The 15,455-nt window shown below is 34.6% G+C and overlaps 1 protein-coding gene across 1 annotated transcript in view; it reads left to right on the top strand.

Moving 5' to 3' along the window:
* Nucleotides 1-14,899, top strand: part of LOC107442707 (putative ammonium transporter 3) — a 39,445-nt gene extending 24,546 nt beyond the window's left edge. Inside the window, exons 2-9 of the mRNA XM_043053440.2 lie at nt 2,632-2,731; nt 4,216-4,762; nt 6,799-6,870; nt 7,586-7,645; nt 9,711-9,784; nt 11,343-11,412; nt 12,489-12,693; nt 14,534-14,899. Coding sequence (XP_042909374.1) covers nt 2,635-2,731; nt 4,216-4,762; nt 6,799-6,870; nt 7,586-7,645; nt 9,711-9,784; nt 11,343-11,412; nt 12,489-12,693; nt 14,534-14,854 — 1,446 coding nt within the window. The 5' untranslated portion in view covers nt 2,632-2,634 and the 3' untranslated portion in view covers nt 14,855-14,899. The remainder of the gene's footprint in view (nt 1-2,631; nt 2,732-4,215; nt 4,763-6,798; nt 6,871-7,585; nt 7,646-9,710; nt 9,785-11,342; nt 11,413-12,488; nt 12,694-14,533) is intronic.
* The last annotated feature ends 556 nt before the right edge of the window (nt 14,900-15,455 follow it).

Here is a 15,455-nt window from a genome sequence, read left to right as displayed (position 1 = left end):
TAATTTAATATATATACAGCGGCCTAGGCCAATAGGCCCATACGCCAAATACAATGAATCATTTAAAAGGTCAACAGACCCTTATATAAATAAAATACAAAAATTATATGTATATATACAATACAAAACTTATTAACCCTCATATAAATAGAATACAAAAATTATATATATATATAATACAAAAATTGTGAACCCTGAGACAACCAGTAAAAACTGAGTGAGCTGTGAGCCAGAGCTGGTGGAACCCTTAATACAAGACAAAAAATCTAACTATTCACCAAAAACCGCCGTAAATACAGCTCATAAAACCGCCAAAAGGTGAAAGGATAAAATGACATAAAATGACAGTAGTTTCTAAATATTATAGACTTTAAAGTAAAATGATATGATTACGTGGAAAATTCATGTTGTTGTTGTAGGCCATCAAGGCAAGGGGGTGCGATTGTCCGTGTTTTGTAGTGGCGCAATCTATGACCACGTATTCAACTTCTGCCAGGACCCATACGTCACACCCGTTTGTAGAGCGTACTCATTAATTCATCCACAGATCGTAGTTTTGACCTGAACCAGAGAACAATCAATCTCCAAATCAGTACCCCCAGAGGTATAATTTGTTATGGGAACTTGGAGGACTTCTTTGTGACCCGCCAGATTTAACGTGAGCAAGTCACCAATTATAACATGGGAAATATTCGACCGGCTGGACTCGAACTCCCATTCTCACGAGCATGAGTCCAGCGCCCTTTCAATAAGGCTGTCCCGGCCTGGAAAATTCATTTTCGGAAAGTTAAAGACTTTTTTATAATCGCTTATTCTAGTGCTGGCGAAATAAGAATTGATTTGATAAGCATGCAGGATTTAAATTCTCGTAATTTAAATAAAAACATAAATTACTCTACAAATTAATATATCAGAGTTGCCAACTTACTCCGGAGAGCGAAAAATTATTTTCGAGTAGTAGTCATTTAATGTATGATACTTGGACAAATAAACTCGATTCATGAGGTTTTTGCTCACCACTACTTTGAAATAATTCAAAGGCATATGTGATTCGCCATTTTGCTACTGTCAAGTCAAAACAGATCCCTTAAAATTAAAATAAACGACATTCTCTCATCCAATAGAATAATAAGATACCCCAGGGCAGTATTCTCGGCTTGATATTACATATAATTTAAACAAATAGATTTTAAATTAAAGACCCTCACTGAAACTTTAATGACACCTAACACACAATTTTATTGAAAATGCACAAAAATGCTCAGCCACAAGCTACAACAACATTTTTAAAGCAGAAATGCTAATTGAAGATTCCAAAATCAGTCCCCTAGCCCATTTTTTCTCTAACGATTCTATTTTATCAGATAAATTCAATTAATTCTTCACTATTTTAAATCTCTTATTGATACTTATAATTTAATTTATAACACTGCAAGCGATTGGCGCTGCAGTCTTTTTTCTAACTGTTCATAACTCTGATTTCTTATTAGTGCAATGGCAGCTAATAGTTCAAAATTATTTTTAGTTTTTTTTCTATATCATGATTATTTTTCCTTTTACTTTTCCTTCTATTTTGAAAACTCATGCTGAAAATTACTTTACAAATCAAGATGAAAAGATAAAAGGTCCCTTCACGGTCTATAAGCCTTGAGCAATAATATGACTATGACAGTGAAGCCGTGTTAAACATTTTAAGAAATTGGCAGAAGTAACCGAAAATCTGAAAATTTTTAGTTTTTAGTTCTTTACGTGTATTTAAAATATTTTGTCGAATCCGGAACAGTTGGCATTTCTGATATATAAGAATACAATTTTCTGGGAAAACCGGGAGAGTTGGCAGTGATGAAATAGTCTATATCCCAAAATTGGTAAGAAAAAAGTTTTAGATCGAATTTTTTTAACCTTTAGTTTCCCGAACTATGCAATAATGAAAACGCTGGACAAAGTGATTAAGTTAAGCGGAAATTGTGGAAAAAGTGGTGGAATGTTTGTGATTAAATAAAGCAGATATTTCATTCTGGTATCTACAAATTGTGATAAAAATTATGAGATGTGGCATTATGTGGCATTTTTTTATTGTGTGGCATTTTTTTCAGAAAAAGATTTTACATAAAATTTTTTTTGTAGGACAAGAATGCGTCTTGTTTATCCAAGATAAATGTTAACAATGAAATAATTAGGATATTTGTCTATATTTTTCAAATTGTCTACATGTTCTAAAAATGAAACATCATACGATGAAAACGTAATCTCTTGTGTTTTAAAACAAAATTTTACCACCAGTGGAAGTGAAAGCTAACTTAAACAAATAGCCGACAATTTACGGCTTAAAAAATTTGTTGGTTTCTAACTTCTTTGAGATTTTTTTTTACTGTTTTAGAGCATGGTCAGGAATTACTCCCGACAAATAAAATTTACTAAATTTACCAAAATTTGCTAAAGTTACCAAAATCTGAAGTTACCAAAATTTACCAAATTTTGCTAAATTGACTAAAATTTGCTTAATTTACTAAAATTTACTTAATTTACTAAAATTTACTTAATTTACTAAAATTTACTTAATTTTCTTAAGTTTACTGCTTAAAACGTTTATTGGTGCCAAACTTCTATGAGATTTTTTTTCTGTTTTAGAGCATGACCAAAGAAGAGGAGGCAGGAATTACTCCAGTCAACGCGGATGATGCAACTTGGATTTTGACTGCTTCGTTTGTGATATTCACAATGCAGACTGGTATTTAACTTTCTTTGGAAGTATTTTTTTAAAAAAATATGATTCATATAAATTGAATGTGAATCGAATCTTAATGCAATATTTTCATCAATTCTTTTTTTTTCTAGCACATTTAGTGTTAATGCCTAAATTAAATTTATTTCCATGACTTTTAAGACTTTTGTATATTTTATGATTTCAAGTTTCATACAGACCCATGGTTCACCAAAGTTTTCAAACTGGTCCAAAATTAGAAATACATTCCGTGAATTTAAAAATTGATCAATTGATAATTTTCTTTGATCACCACACATATTTGGAAACTTTTTTCAATTGCTAAAAGTCTGATACATGCTTGATGAATAATATTCAAATTGCGAAATTAAGCAAACTTCCAATGGCTTCGATTTGTAACTTGTTACCTTGGGAGTCGAGAGTACAGATATACTTTCCTTACAAAATAACATATCGTAGTAGTAATAAATTCATGGAATGATCGAGAATTGTCTCATTTTCATTTCTTTCAAGAATTTTTTTGTGGGAATCAAGATTGATATATACGAAGCTATGACTAACTTGACAATATCATTCTCTGAAATCTTGGTCTACCAAAAAAGATATTTAAATACTGATTTCTTAATGTCAGTTAACGTAGTTGTTGTCAACTTCCAACACTTATAAACTTAAGACCTAAGGTTGAATAACTTAAACATGAAGAATTAGAGCATTTATCAAATTTAAAATACAGTGCGCAAAAAAAAACCCACTCTGAATAACTTTTGATCTGATGATCGGATCTTCGCCTCAAATATGCTCAAATATGGTAACCTCAAATATGCTAATTAATAAGAGTAAACGATATTTTAAGTTACGAAATCAGAAACAAAAACGTAATTTCTCTAAGCATACATACCTTTACATACCTTTCTTTGGACGGATTCAGACTTTTGCCCCCCAGAATATAGGGGATAGCCGCAATCTGGAAATTATGGTCCCAATAGTTTGATCACGAGAGAGCTCAAAAGTTTGAACCCTCTTAGTGTTAATTTTACTTTTTGTGTATTTTGTTATATCTCAAGAACTTTTTAATAGAATTAAAAAAAATTTTACACACAATTATAAGATTCATTTATCCACAGACAATTCCATGCCAAAAACAATTTCTTAAATATTTAATATCTTTTGTTCTTTTATTTAAAAGTAGTCGAGAAAAACTTAGATTATAAGGTATACAAATTTTTGCATCATTTTAAAGAATATATTTTTACACGGTAAAATGCAAAATTTGAGTAAAGTCGGTAATATTTGTAAGAGTAAAATTTAATTACCTTTATAGGATTTTGACTTTTAGAATCTGGTACTGTTTCCAAAAAGAATGAAGTTTATATTTCTTTTAGAATATATCCAATTATCTTTACAGGATTTGAATTTTTACAATCTCATGCTGTTTCCAAAAATATAATGTAATTAATACTTTTTAGAATGTATCCAATTATTTTTTACAGGTTTCGGGCTTTTAGAATCTGGTGCTGTTTCCAAAAAGAATGAAGTTAATATTCTGATGAAAAACGCCGTTGATGTTGTTCTGGGCGGACTTTCTTACTGGATGTTCGGCTACGGTCTTCAATACGGTACAGGACCAGGAACATCTGCCTTCTGCGGGGTTGGTTTATTCATGGTAGATACCGAAGACAACGACGGTGGTGTCTTCGCTACCTTCATTTTCCAGTTATCCTTCGCTACAACTGCTACAACTATAGTATCAGGTGCAATGGCTGAAAGGGCTGACTTCAACGCCTACATATTGTTTTCTTTTGTCAACACCATCACTTACTGCATACCAGCTGGCTGGATGTGGGGTGACCATGGTTTTTTGAAAAAATTAGGAGCCATAGATTTTGCTGGTTCATGTGCTGTGCACTTAACTGGAGGTGCATCGGCTCTGGTGGCGGCTTCTATGTTAAAACCGAGACTGCATAGATATGATCAGAGCACAGCTTCATTAGCAATGGGCGACCCAGGAAATGCTATAATGGGACTGTTTACTTTGTGGTAAGTTGTGATACTAAATCTCTATGCTCTAGAAATTGTAAAATTTAACTGTAGTTTAAAAATCCTAGTGGTATCCATTCATCGAATTCTATCACAACTATAATTCTGGTGAGGGAGCACTGTAGTGCGTCTACCAGTACAAAATTCAAATTCGCTAGTATATATGACATGTTAGCTCTATTCTATGATGGAGTACCTTTTCATGGATGAAGGTTGACATGGCCGATAACTACACTCACCACAAGTCTTTAATGGAGATGAGTTTGCCTCAATTTATAATATGGAAGTTCAATAGTCTTCTGGGTAGGGATCAAAATTGTGCAGTGTTGAACATAAATGACGGATTATCCGATCTGTATTGACTGTTCACCGTCGGTAATAAAATAAAATGTTGAGGTTAAATCTGGTCATGTAATTTGCCATTTTGGTAAATTACAAAACATTGATCTCGATGATCATGCAATTCATGCAACATGAATCATGCAACATGGATAGTGCGTTTTTTCAAGTTTAAGTGCAAAAATCAGTCGGAAGTAGTAACCCAGATGTGTTACGACGAATTGTAACCCCTGGTGTCATCTGCCCTTAGCTTTACATAGTCAATCAACCATCCATGCAACGCGATGGCTCAGGGGATCGAGCTTTCGCCTTCCAATGAGGCGAACCGGGTTCGAATCCCAGTCCATACGAATTCCGTATCCGGCTTGTACCGATCACAGTGCTTACGTGAAATATTCTCAGTGGTAGATGGTTAGAGTCCCTTGCCGTCAGGCTAACCGTGGGAGGTTCTCGTGGTCTTCCTCTCCATGTAACGCAAATGCGGGTTAGCTCCATCAAAAAGTCCTCCACAACAGCAAATGTCTCCCTATACTCGATCCGGGAGTTCCCTTGCTTTTTGGATTGGGTTCAAATTACAAGGCTACCGAGTTGATAATTAGTAGTCGTATCCTTATAAAATTGGGTCGGCGGTTCAACGACGGTTATAATGTAAAATAAAATCAACCATCCATGCGGCTGGGATAGCCTGGTTGGTAGGGCACTGGGCCCATGTCCAAGAGGGCGTGGGTTCGATTCTCGCTGGCCGAAGACTCCCCGTGTAGTAAATGGGGACTGATACACGTTAAATCTGTTGAGTCACAAATTCCTCCATATTTCCATAACAAATCAATACCTCTAGGGGTGCTGATCCAGGAGTTCCCTTGTCTTCTGGTTTGGTTCAAAATTACAAGGTTACGGAGTTGAACATTAGTAGTCTTACACCCAAAATTGTGTCAGATGTTCAACGACTGTTATAAAATTATAAAAATATTTTTTCTACTTTATGTTTTACTTGACCTTACTCCTTATATGTTTTTTTAAACTGTATTTTTAACACTTTTATTTTTGGTCACTTTTACTCTTTCAGACGTGTTAAGCGCTTTTGACTTGTTTTTAAGAATTCTGATTCTCCTCAAGATCCCTTTGATCTTTAATTTTAAGTCTGACACACTTGGACTTTTTGCCGTTCGGGGCTTTTCCCACCCATGGAGAACTTTTAGTCGTTGGTCACCTCTTTCGTGATAGCTATATGTATTTGCTCCGAAATTTTTTATTGGTTCTAACTCTAAGCTCCTTTTGGAAATATTATGATTGATTTTAAATTCTATAAATCTCATTGGGGATGCTGAATTATCTGTTTTTGCACGGACACATCTTGCGCTCATTATCCACTTCATTTTTTTAACTTTCCTACATGGTTCAGAATACTTGATTTATTGTTTTGAGTTCACGCGTAATCGATATTGCGATATTTTCTAATGTGTATCAATCTTTATTACTTTTAATTTTACTTTACTGTAATTTTGAAGTGTTTAGTTCTCGCGTGGCAACAGACCAAATCCTTATCTGGCAGCTCCTCCGGGGGTAGGTCGGTCACTATTAATCTTTAGTTATGTGTTTAATGCTTCTCAGAAACTGATATTTGGTGTTTTGATATCTGTTTCTTAGCATTTTTTTTTCTCCATCTTTTCTTACTCATACTTATTTGATCCTTTTAGGTGGGGATGGCTAGTATTTAATACTGGTAGCAGCTTCGGAATAACCGGAAATAAATGGCAATACTCAGGAAGGTAACTTTTCCAAAACTTTTAATACATGCAGACACTGGCTAAATTATTAGAAGCACTATAAGATTCTATGTAATATCTTAATTATCAGTTGATACTATACAGCATTATTTATTTTACGCCACCGAAACCGGTTTGCACTTGTTTACGTTCAATGGGTAAAATTAGACTATAGATAATATAAATTCGAAAATTGACTTGGACGATATATTATATGAATATAGAATATTGATTATATCAAGTATTATATTATTATATTAAAATAATTAGATCAAAATATGAGACGTACTGTAAAGTTTTAATAATTACATGTTTTGCACGAGTTTATAGGCAATAGTTTTATATTTAAACACACATGTAATGGGTTTTTATTCAGGAGATTTTTCATATATTTCCCATTTGTATTTATTTTTAACGTATTGCATTACAATGTTAACCAATTGATACACAAACGTAAATAAGTGCAAACCGGTTTCAGTCGAGTAAAAACACTAAAGCTGTATAGTATCACCTGATAATTAAGATTTTACATAGAATCTTATAGTGCGTCTAATAATTAGGCTAGGGACTGTAGGTTAGAATTAGTTACTTAACATATAAAAATCATTTAGTTGTCGATCAAAAGTAAATGACCAGTTTTTAATTTATCTCAGTGTGATATTTATATATAAATCTGTCTCCAATGGGATATTTTTAACAGTTTAATTATTCCTTTCAGAGCTGCTATCAATACTATAAATGCGTCTCTAGGAGGAGGTGTCACTGCGCTTATAGCAACGTAAGTTTTTTTCTTTATCAACATGATTATTAAAAACAATTTTTTCAAAACTGTCATCAGAACATAAACGACATCAATTTGACATTCGGTTAAACTATTTACATGCAGTGATAGAAAAATTCTTAAAATTCTAATTTAATCAAATATTATCCCTTACCTTTGCTACCACTAGATAAATCATCTCCCGAAACTGCAGAAACTCTCTAAAAAATTAAAGAAATGCTTAAAAAGTTTGTATAAGATAATTGAGCTTAATTATCGTGATAAAAAACTTTTTTTCTGAAGTGCGATAAGGTGGTGCGACTGTTCTTGTTTTCCACTAGCGCCATCTATGGCCAAGAATTCGACTTTAAGTCACACCCGTTTATTAGGTGGACAAATTTATACATCAATTCATTTAACTGCAGATCGTATTTTTGAACTGAACTACAGAAGGATCAATCTCCAATCCAGTAACCTCAGTGGAATAATTTGTTATGGGAACATGGTGGACTTTGTGACCCAGCAGATTTAGCGCCTACCAGTCATCATTTACTGCACGGGGAATATTCTGTCGGTTGGATTCGAACTCCCATTCTCACAAATTTGAGTCCAGTGCCCCGCAACCAGGCTATCCGTTTAATATGCTGAAGTATAATTATTAAAAAAAAAATTCAAACAAATTTTTCAAACCTTTTATCAGAACATACATGACATCTAATTGACATTCGGTTAAACTATTTACATGCAGTTATGGAAAAATTCTTTTAATTCTAATTTAATAAAATATTTCGTGTTACCTTTGCGACCACTAGGAAAAATCATTTACTGAAACTGCAGAAATTCCCTAAAATTAAAAGAAATGCTTAAGAAGTGTGTATAAGATAATTTATATTATCGTTTAATTATCGTGATTAGCTATTTTTTTCCTGAAGATTTCATTTTTACATAAGGTATTTAATAATGTATCTATAATTTCTAATTCGCAACAGCATTTGAAAAAAAACCCAGCTTCATGAAAATCGTTAAGTGTTTCACTTAAAACTTTCTCAACTGAAAACGCGTTGAACATTTCAGTTGTATTACACCCATATAAACGATTCTGTAGTGGAAATGAACTTTTCAGATATGAACCCAAATGACCATGACACTCTAGGTAGAAGGATTACTAGTCGCGTAACACTCTCAGACGCAATTCAGCTATGGTGTTTTTGCTAACATACATGTGGGAGTAAGTGCAGCATAGGTGTAAATAACGACGATAATTTAACAACATAACAATTTAATAGAAATAAAAGGGATAGAAGGATATAACAGTTAACGTTATTGACATGACTCGTGAGAGCTGCCTTCGCGCAGTGGTCTCCGGAATGCATGTGACTAAGAATTAGAGTGTTCTATGGTATAAAGTAAGAGTTAATTATTAATTCGGGAGTTTCCCTTCGGGACTTCCCCTTCTGGACTGGCTGACGCCTCTCAATGTCAAGAGCATGATGCAACTTCTTTTAATATTACAAGATGGTGGATGACGCAATGTTCGCAGTTGTTACACTATGGCAGTGTTTCCCAAAGTGTGGAACGCGTACCCCCAGGGTTACGGGAACAGTTTAGCGGGGGTTCGCGTTCTTATGCGAAATATCTTACAACATATGAAAATTTCAAAAAATTTTATTTAAAAACAAAACTAACCATGAAAATTTACGATTACGTATTTTTCTAATGGCTATTTTTCGCAGAGTTAACAGTTAATAATTAGTGGTGTCAACAGCCAGTTGTGATTTTTAACTTTTGCGCATTTTTTGTAGTAAAAAATACATTCATTTTTTATTAGGGGTACACAGCGTTACGAAAAATTTAGGAAGGGTACACAAAATTCATAAGTTTGGGAAACACTGCACTATGGTATTGAAACCTACATACATGTCTTTAGAATTTCGGTTTTGCTTGTCTTTGATTTCTAACTTTTTATTCAAATTGTTATTAATTTCTTTTTTTTATATAATTTTTTTTAAATCTCACTTCGTATCGTTAGTTTTATTTATTTAATATTTTCTAATATACAATAATTATATATTTTCATTTCCAGATATCTAAAAAATAGGTCCTTTGGCGTGAGCGACACTGTCAATGGTATATTAGGAGCATTAGTTGGAGTAACAGGTATAATTACAATACAATGACATTTCAATGAACATATTTATTAGCGTGAAGTACCCTTTCGTTACAAGCGCCGGTTTAACACGGCGTGATACAATTTAAAAACCAGTAATATTGTTTCTGTGATTGTCCGAAATCACGAGGGTGCTGGGTCCGTGTCCAAGAGGTCGTGATTTCGATCCTCGCCGACCGAAAACTATCCGTGTAGTAAATGGTGACTGATGCACGTTAAATCTGTCAAGTCTCAAAGTACTCCATGTTCCCATAACAAATCATACCTCTGGGGGTACTGATCCAGGAGTTTCCTTGTCTTCTGAATTGGTTCAGAATTACAAGGCTACGGAGTTGAACATTAGCAGTCGTAAACCCAAAATTGGGTTGACTGTTCAACGACGGTTATAAAATAAAATAAAATGGCTCAGGGGATAGAGCGTTCGCCTTCCAATGAGGCGAACCGGGTTCGAATCCCAGTCGATATGAGTTCCGCATCCGGCTTGTACTGACCACAGTTCTGACGCGAAATATCCTCAGTGGTAGACGGATCATGGGCTAGAGTAGCCTTGCCGTCAGGCTAACCGTGGGAAGCTCTCGTGGTCTTCCTCTCCATGTAACGGAAATGAGCTTTAGCCCCATCAAAAAGTCCTCCACGAAGGCAAATTTCTCCCAATACTTGATCTAGGAGATTCCTTGTATTCTGGATTGGGTTCAAAATTACAAGGCTACGGAGTTGAACATTAGTAGTCGTAAATCCATAAAATTGGGTCGGCTGTTCAACGACGGTTATAAAATAGAATAAAATGAAATTGTCGCTGGGTTAGAGTCCATTTGCAGTCAGGATAACCAAGGGAGGTTTCGTGGTTTTCCTCTCCATGTAACACAAATGCGGCTTAGCTCCATCAAATAGCCCTCCTCGAAGGAAAATTTCTCCTAATACTTTATCAAGGAGTTACCTTGCCCTCTGCATTTTGTCTAAAACTATAAGGCTACTGAGTTGAACATTAGTAGTTGTAAACTCAAAATTGGGTTGTCTGTTCAACGGTAATTATAAAATAAAATAAAATATTTCATGTTGAATGGAAAAGGCCCATCTGATGCTTCAGACTCCCTGTTCGAACTGTTATATATGTATATATATATATGTGTGTGTGTTTGTTTTGAATATATATACATATATTCTGAAAATTAAATAAAAATATATTTTCTGAAACTGCAGAGAATCCGTAGTAATTGGAGTCTCTGTTATCATAATTCAGCAAACGTAGAAATAATAATGTAAACACCCGTTACCAATTTTAAAAAAAACAAGTACGACTAGTGCAAAAATTAGAATTCAACAACATGCATTTGTTATTATAGTTGGAATTTCAAAACTTAAATTTACTTCTATTCTTTGCAAATAATTTTTTTGCTAACATCGTTTCTAAGAAATAAACGCTTATTTCCATGGTTAAATAGTACAGCGACTTGCATTTGCTGTAGTAGTTGTATTTATTAAAAAAAGAAAATAATAACTTTAACCATTTTACCTTCTTTCACGCAACGTTTTTTATAAATTTTTAAGAGAAGACAATTCCTCTTTTTATTAATAAAAGTGGTAGAACAAGTGTTTCATCAATAACAGGTACTTTTCGGTAACTAAATAACTCTATCTACTTTAATATAATGATATATATGTTACTGTGAATGACCAAATTTGGTGATTGTTCCACCGGTGAATGTTGACAATCAAATAGTCGCTTTGGTAAATGTCCGAGATATATACTAAGTCTAGTTAAGTGCAACTGTCCGGGCTCGGTATGTCCTACATTAATGTTTTATTAAGGTTCAGTGCCACTGCCCGGTATACCCTACACTGATGTTTCTCATAATCTATCCTCAGCAGATATTAAAATATCGAATAAATATAATAATATCGACGAATAAATTAAATATCAAATCGGATATAACAAATATTTCGGACATTCATCAAAGCGACTATGTGATTGCTGACATTCTCGTGATTTCGGTCATTGACGGTAGCATCTCTAGAAACTTTAACGCACTTTTCGTATAGTTTTTTCATTTGATGTGGTAGTAAAATGTGTACTTTCTATTCATTCCCTACATTTATAAACTAAATTAAAACTTGTTTTGACCATCGCTTCATTTAAATATATTTAACATAGATATAAAAGTATGGTATTCTCAATGGTGGTATTAAACTTTTATTAAATACAGAGAATATTTCCTATAATTGTAATTCAGTTTTTAATTTACTACCACTTATCTACCGTATCTGTGACTTTGTTATGATGATGACCCAGGCGTCCTGCTAATACTACTCGTTTCTCGATTGCTCATCACACTAAAGTTACCAATTCATCGTCGCTGCGGCTGCGACTGATTTGGGTTACTCGCATACCGTGGTTCCGATTAATTGTCGTGTTTTAAACTGTATATATTTGAGATTAAATTAATGTTGTGATAATTTAGGGGAATGTTGTTGTTGTTACTTTACGTCGCACTAGAGCTGCACAATGGGCTATTTTCGACGGTCTGGGAAACATCCCGGAGGATGATCCGAAGACATGCCATCACAATTTTGATCCTCTGCGGAAGGGATGGCACCCCCGCTTCGGTAGCCCGACGACCTGCGCGCGAAGTCGAGCACTTTACGGTAGCACAGTTTAACGAGGACCAATACCGCACACCCTCGGTCCCTACGCAGACTGATCCANGCTGTACACGGAGTCGGTGGATTTCTAGGAATGGCTGCTGTTGGACTGTTTGTGGAAGCGGATCCCTTACTGAACATGACGAAAGGTTTAAATGGTTTGTTCAAAGGGGGTGGATTTTATTTCTTGTTGGTGCAACTTTTCTCCTGTCTTTGTACAGCAGCATGGAGCATGTCTACGACTTTTCTTATCTTGAAAGTAAGTAAAAAAAATCTCTGCAAGACGCGCTCTAAGGGTTAGAACTGCAAGTCAAACTATATCTTTAACAGGGAGGGAGATAGATTTATTTCATTCATCATTACGTAGTTCAAAATGAAAAATACATTGTTAGATATGTTAGATTTAAAGTGAAAGCATAAATATATCTTTCAAAGTAGGCACATTTAAGCTACCACATCTTGATTCTGTACAAATGCATGCATGACTCGCCCGTCTCGAAAAAGTTAAGTTTAACGTCACATAATTGAAAAAAAAGCTTGTAAAATTACATCATTCCTGAAGCTAAGAACTTCATCTTGCAAAGATAGGCGAACACTTACTGACTGGCGCATCAATCGAATGATTCTCTGCTTGCCTTGGAGTTGTCTTCACCGGACAATCATTTATAACCGTCGTTGAACAGCCGACCCAATTTCTGGTTTAGGACTAATAATGTTCAACTCCGTAAACTTATAATTTTGAACCCAATCCGGAAGACAAGGAAACTCCTGGATCAAGTATTAGAAGAAATTTTGCCTTTGTGGAGGACTTTTTGATGGAACTAACCCGCATTTTCGTTACATGGTGAGGAGAACCACGAAAACCTCCCACGATTAGCCTAACGGCAAGGGGACTCTAATCCATGATCTGTCTATCATTGATGATAATTTACGTCAGTATTCGTAGTAAAACGATCGCATGTTACACATTGGCACAATGGTTGTCAAATTTTTTTTTGGAAAAGAAACTTTCTTGAGTTTTCATCTTGGACATCTTTAACTGTTAATCCTGAACTGCTCGGTACACAATTTCGCAGACATATTTAAATGCAGCTCAGACACGTTCTGTGTACATTCTTTTAATGACTGAATAGACATTGAACAGCCAATCGAGATCAGTATTAACTATTTCGGATTGGTACAATGGTGTTTGATGGAGATTGTAAGCTGCATCCTACACCCGATTCGAATTCACAAGTTCATACATGAAATATGATTTGAAAGCTAGGCTTTTTTTTTCAATTTTACATGAATAGTGAATGAATCATTTATATAGATCGTGGAAGACAGTCTACGGTCTTGTGCAAGTTATTGGGTACGTTGACAATGGATCTTTTTCTTCCTAACGGGTGATCAACACCCAGTTCTCGTATTTGCATGAAAGGGGTTCGGAGAGTCAGCATTCGTTCTTCGGTAGGGTTCAGTTGTCTCCACCACTTTGGTATTTTTGTGACGGACGGGCTTCATGCTTGCGTTTAAGAACGAAATCATTTCGTTTTTCCGTTTGTGTGTAACGCTTAAGGTATTCCCTTCTACGCTATTTGGCTTTTTCAGCCTCGGTAAGTTTAGGCCTTGGCATTGTTTTTTTCTTGCTTCAACTCTGACTTTTGGGACCTTGTCAATCAGTTTGATCCCTCTTTATTTGTGACATTGACCTGAATTAGTATTGAAAACGATCCAGTATGAAACTGTTGGTTAGAATTTCTGATTCTTAATTAAAACAATACAAACGAAAATTATCGTTCAAATGATGAAATTCTCTTTTATTCACAACTCAAGAAGTATTTATGGGATCTCTCTGGTCCCATATCTCGAAAATAAACTCACCAACTTAATGCATAACAAAATTAAAAGTAAAAAAAAAGAATTCAAAAAAAAAATATCAAACAGTAGCGGTCGTCATAGCAACGCACGCGCACTGTTTACTATTACTCTTGATTTTTGTAGTTGAAAAGTGAAGACTCCATGAAACCCATGATCCATTTTGCCAATGAGTAATAATCTGTTAAATGTTGCGAGATAAATGACATAGACTAAAATAAAGTTTGTTTTCGTTACAGGGAATCAATTTTATCATTCCAATACGCATGACAGAACCTGAAGAGCTTTTGGGAGCTGATTTTAATGAGCACAACATTCGTCACGATGGCTATGATTATGAACACTTAAAAACTGAACTGGAAAGGAGAGGATTCCACGTCCATTACGGGCCTTACGCTCCTCCGAGAAGTGAATACGATGATTACGTAATGGACAATTATTTGAGGAGCCAATTGAACAGCCAGCACATTGCGTGGAATGAAAGACCAGCAAAAAAGAAAACAAACAAGAATTTGGCAAAAGTGTTACGCTCTTTCCACAAAAACTGTACCATATCATAATTCTTGTAAGAATAAACTATCTTAAGCAAAGGAAGAAAAAAAATTCTTGAAATACTCGTTTTTATTTAACTCTTATATTTCGTGTTTTCTACATCATAATTCTTGTAAAAATTAATTAACAAAATAATAAATGATAAAAAAAAAAATTTCACCATAGTTTCTGAAAATATATGATAAAATGAAAAACCAAGACTGAAAAAAAAAACAACAACTTTAAAGCATCATATGCTGATATTAAATTCAAAAAACCGTAATCAATAATATCAATAAACCGTTATATACCCTCTAAAGCCGTAGTTATTGTTTCACTTCAGTCAGGCTGTTTCCACAAAGACTGTATAGTTTGTCTAAAGTAAGAACTCCCCTAACTATTCGTCTGGACTCGTGTTGGTGACTATGGTAACGAGGTATAACTATTTTCAATTAGGGGAGTGGGGTCGGCCAAAAAAGGGAATCTTTTTCTTCGGTCTATTGTGTTAGTCTTAGAAGGAAGAGAAACTAATCTCCCTGAAATGCGCCTTTCTTGTTTCCATAGCATCAGACGGCCTCAGACTCTGTGACAGGGGGAGTTCTTACCGTGAACAAACTATACCATATCGTG

The sequence above is a fragment of the Parasteatoda tepidariorum genome, chromosome 9 (assembly GCF_043381705.1).
Source record: "Parasteatoda tepidariorum isolate YZ-2023 chromosome 9, CAS_Ptep_4.0, whole genome shotgun sequence".
Classification (NCBI taxonomy): domain Eukaryota; kingdom Metazoa; phylum Arthropoda; class Arachnida; order Araneae; family Theridiidae; genus Parasteatoda; species Parasteatoda tepidariorum.
This window is presented reverse-complemented; position numbering and strand designations above follow the sequence as displayed.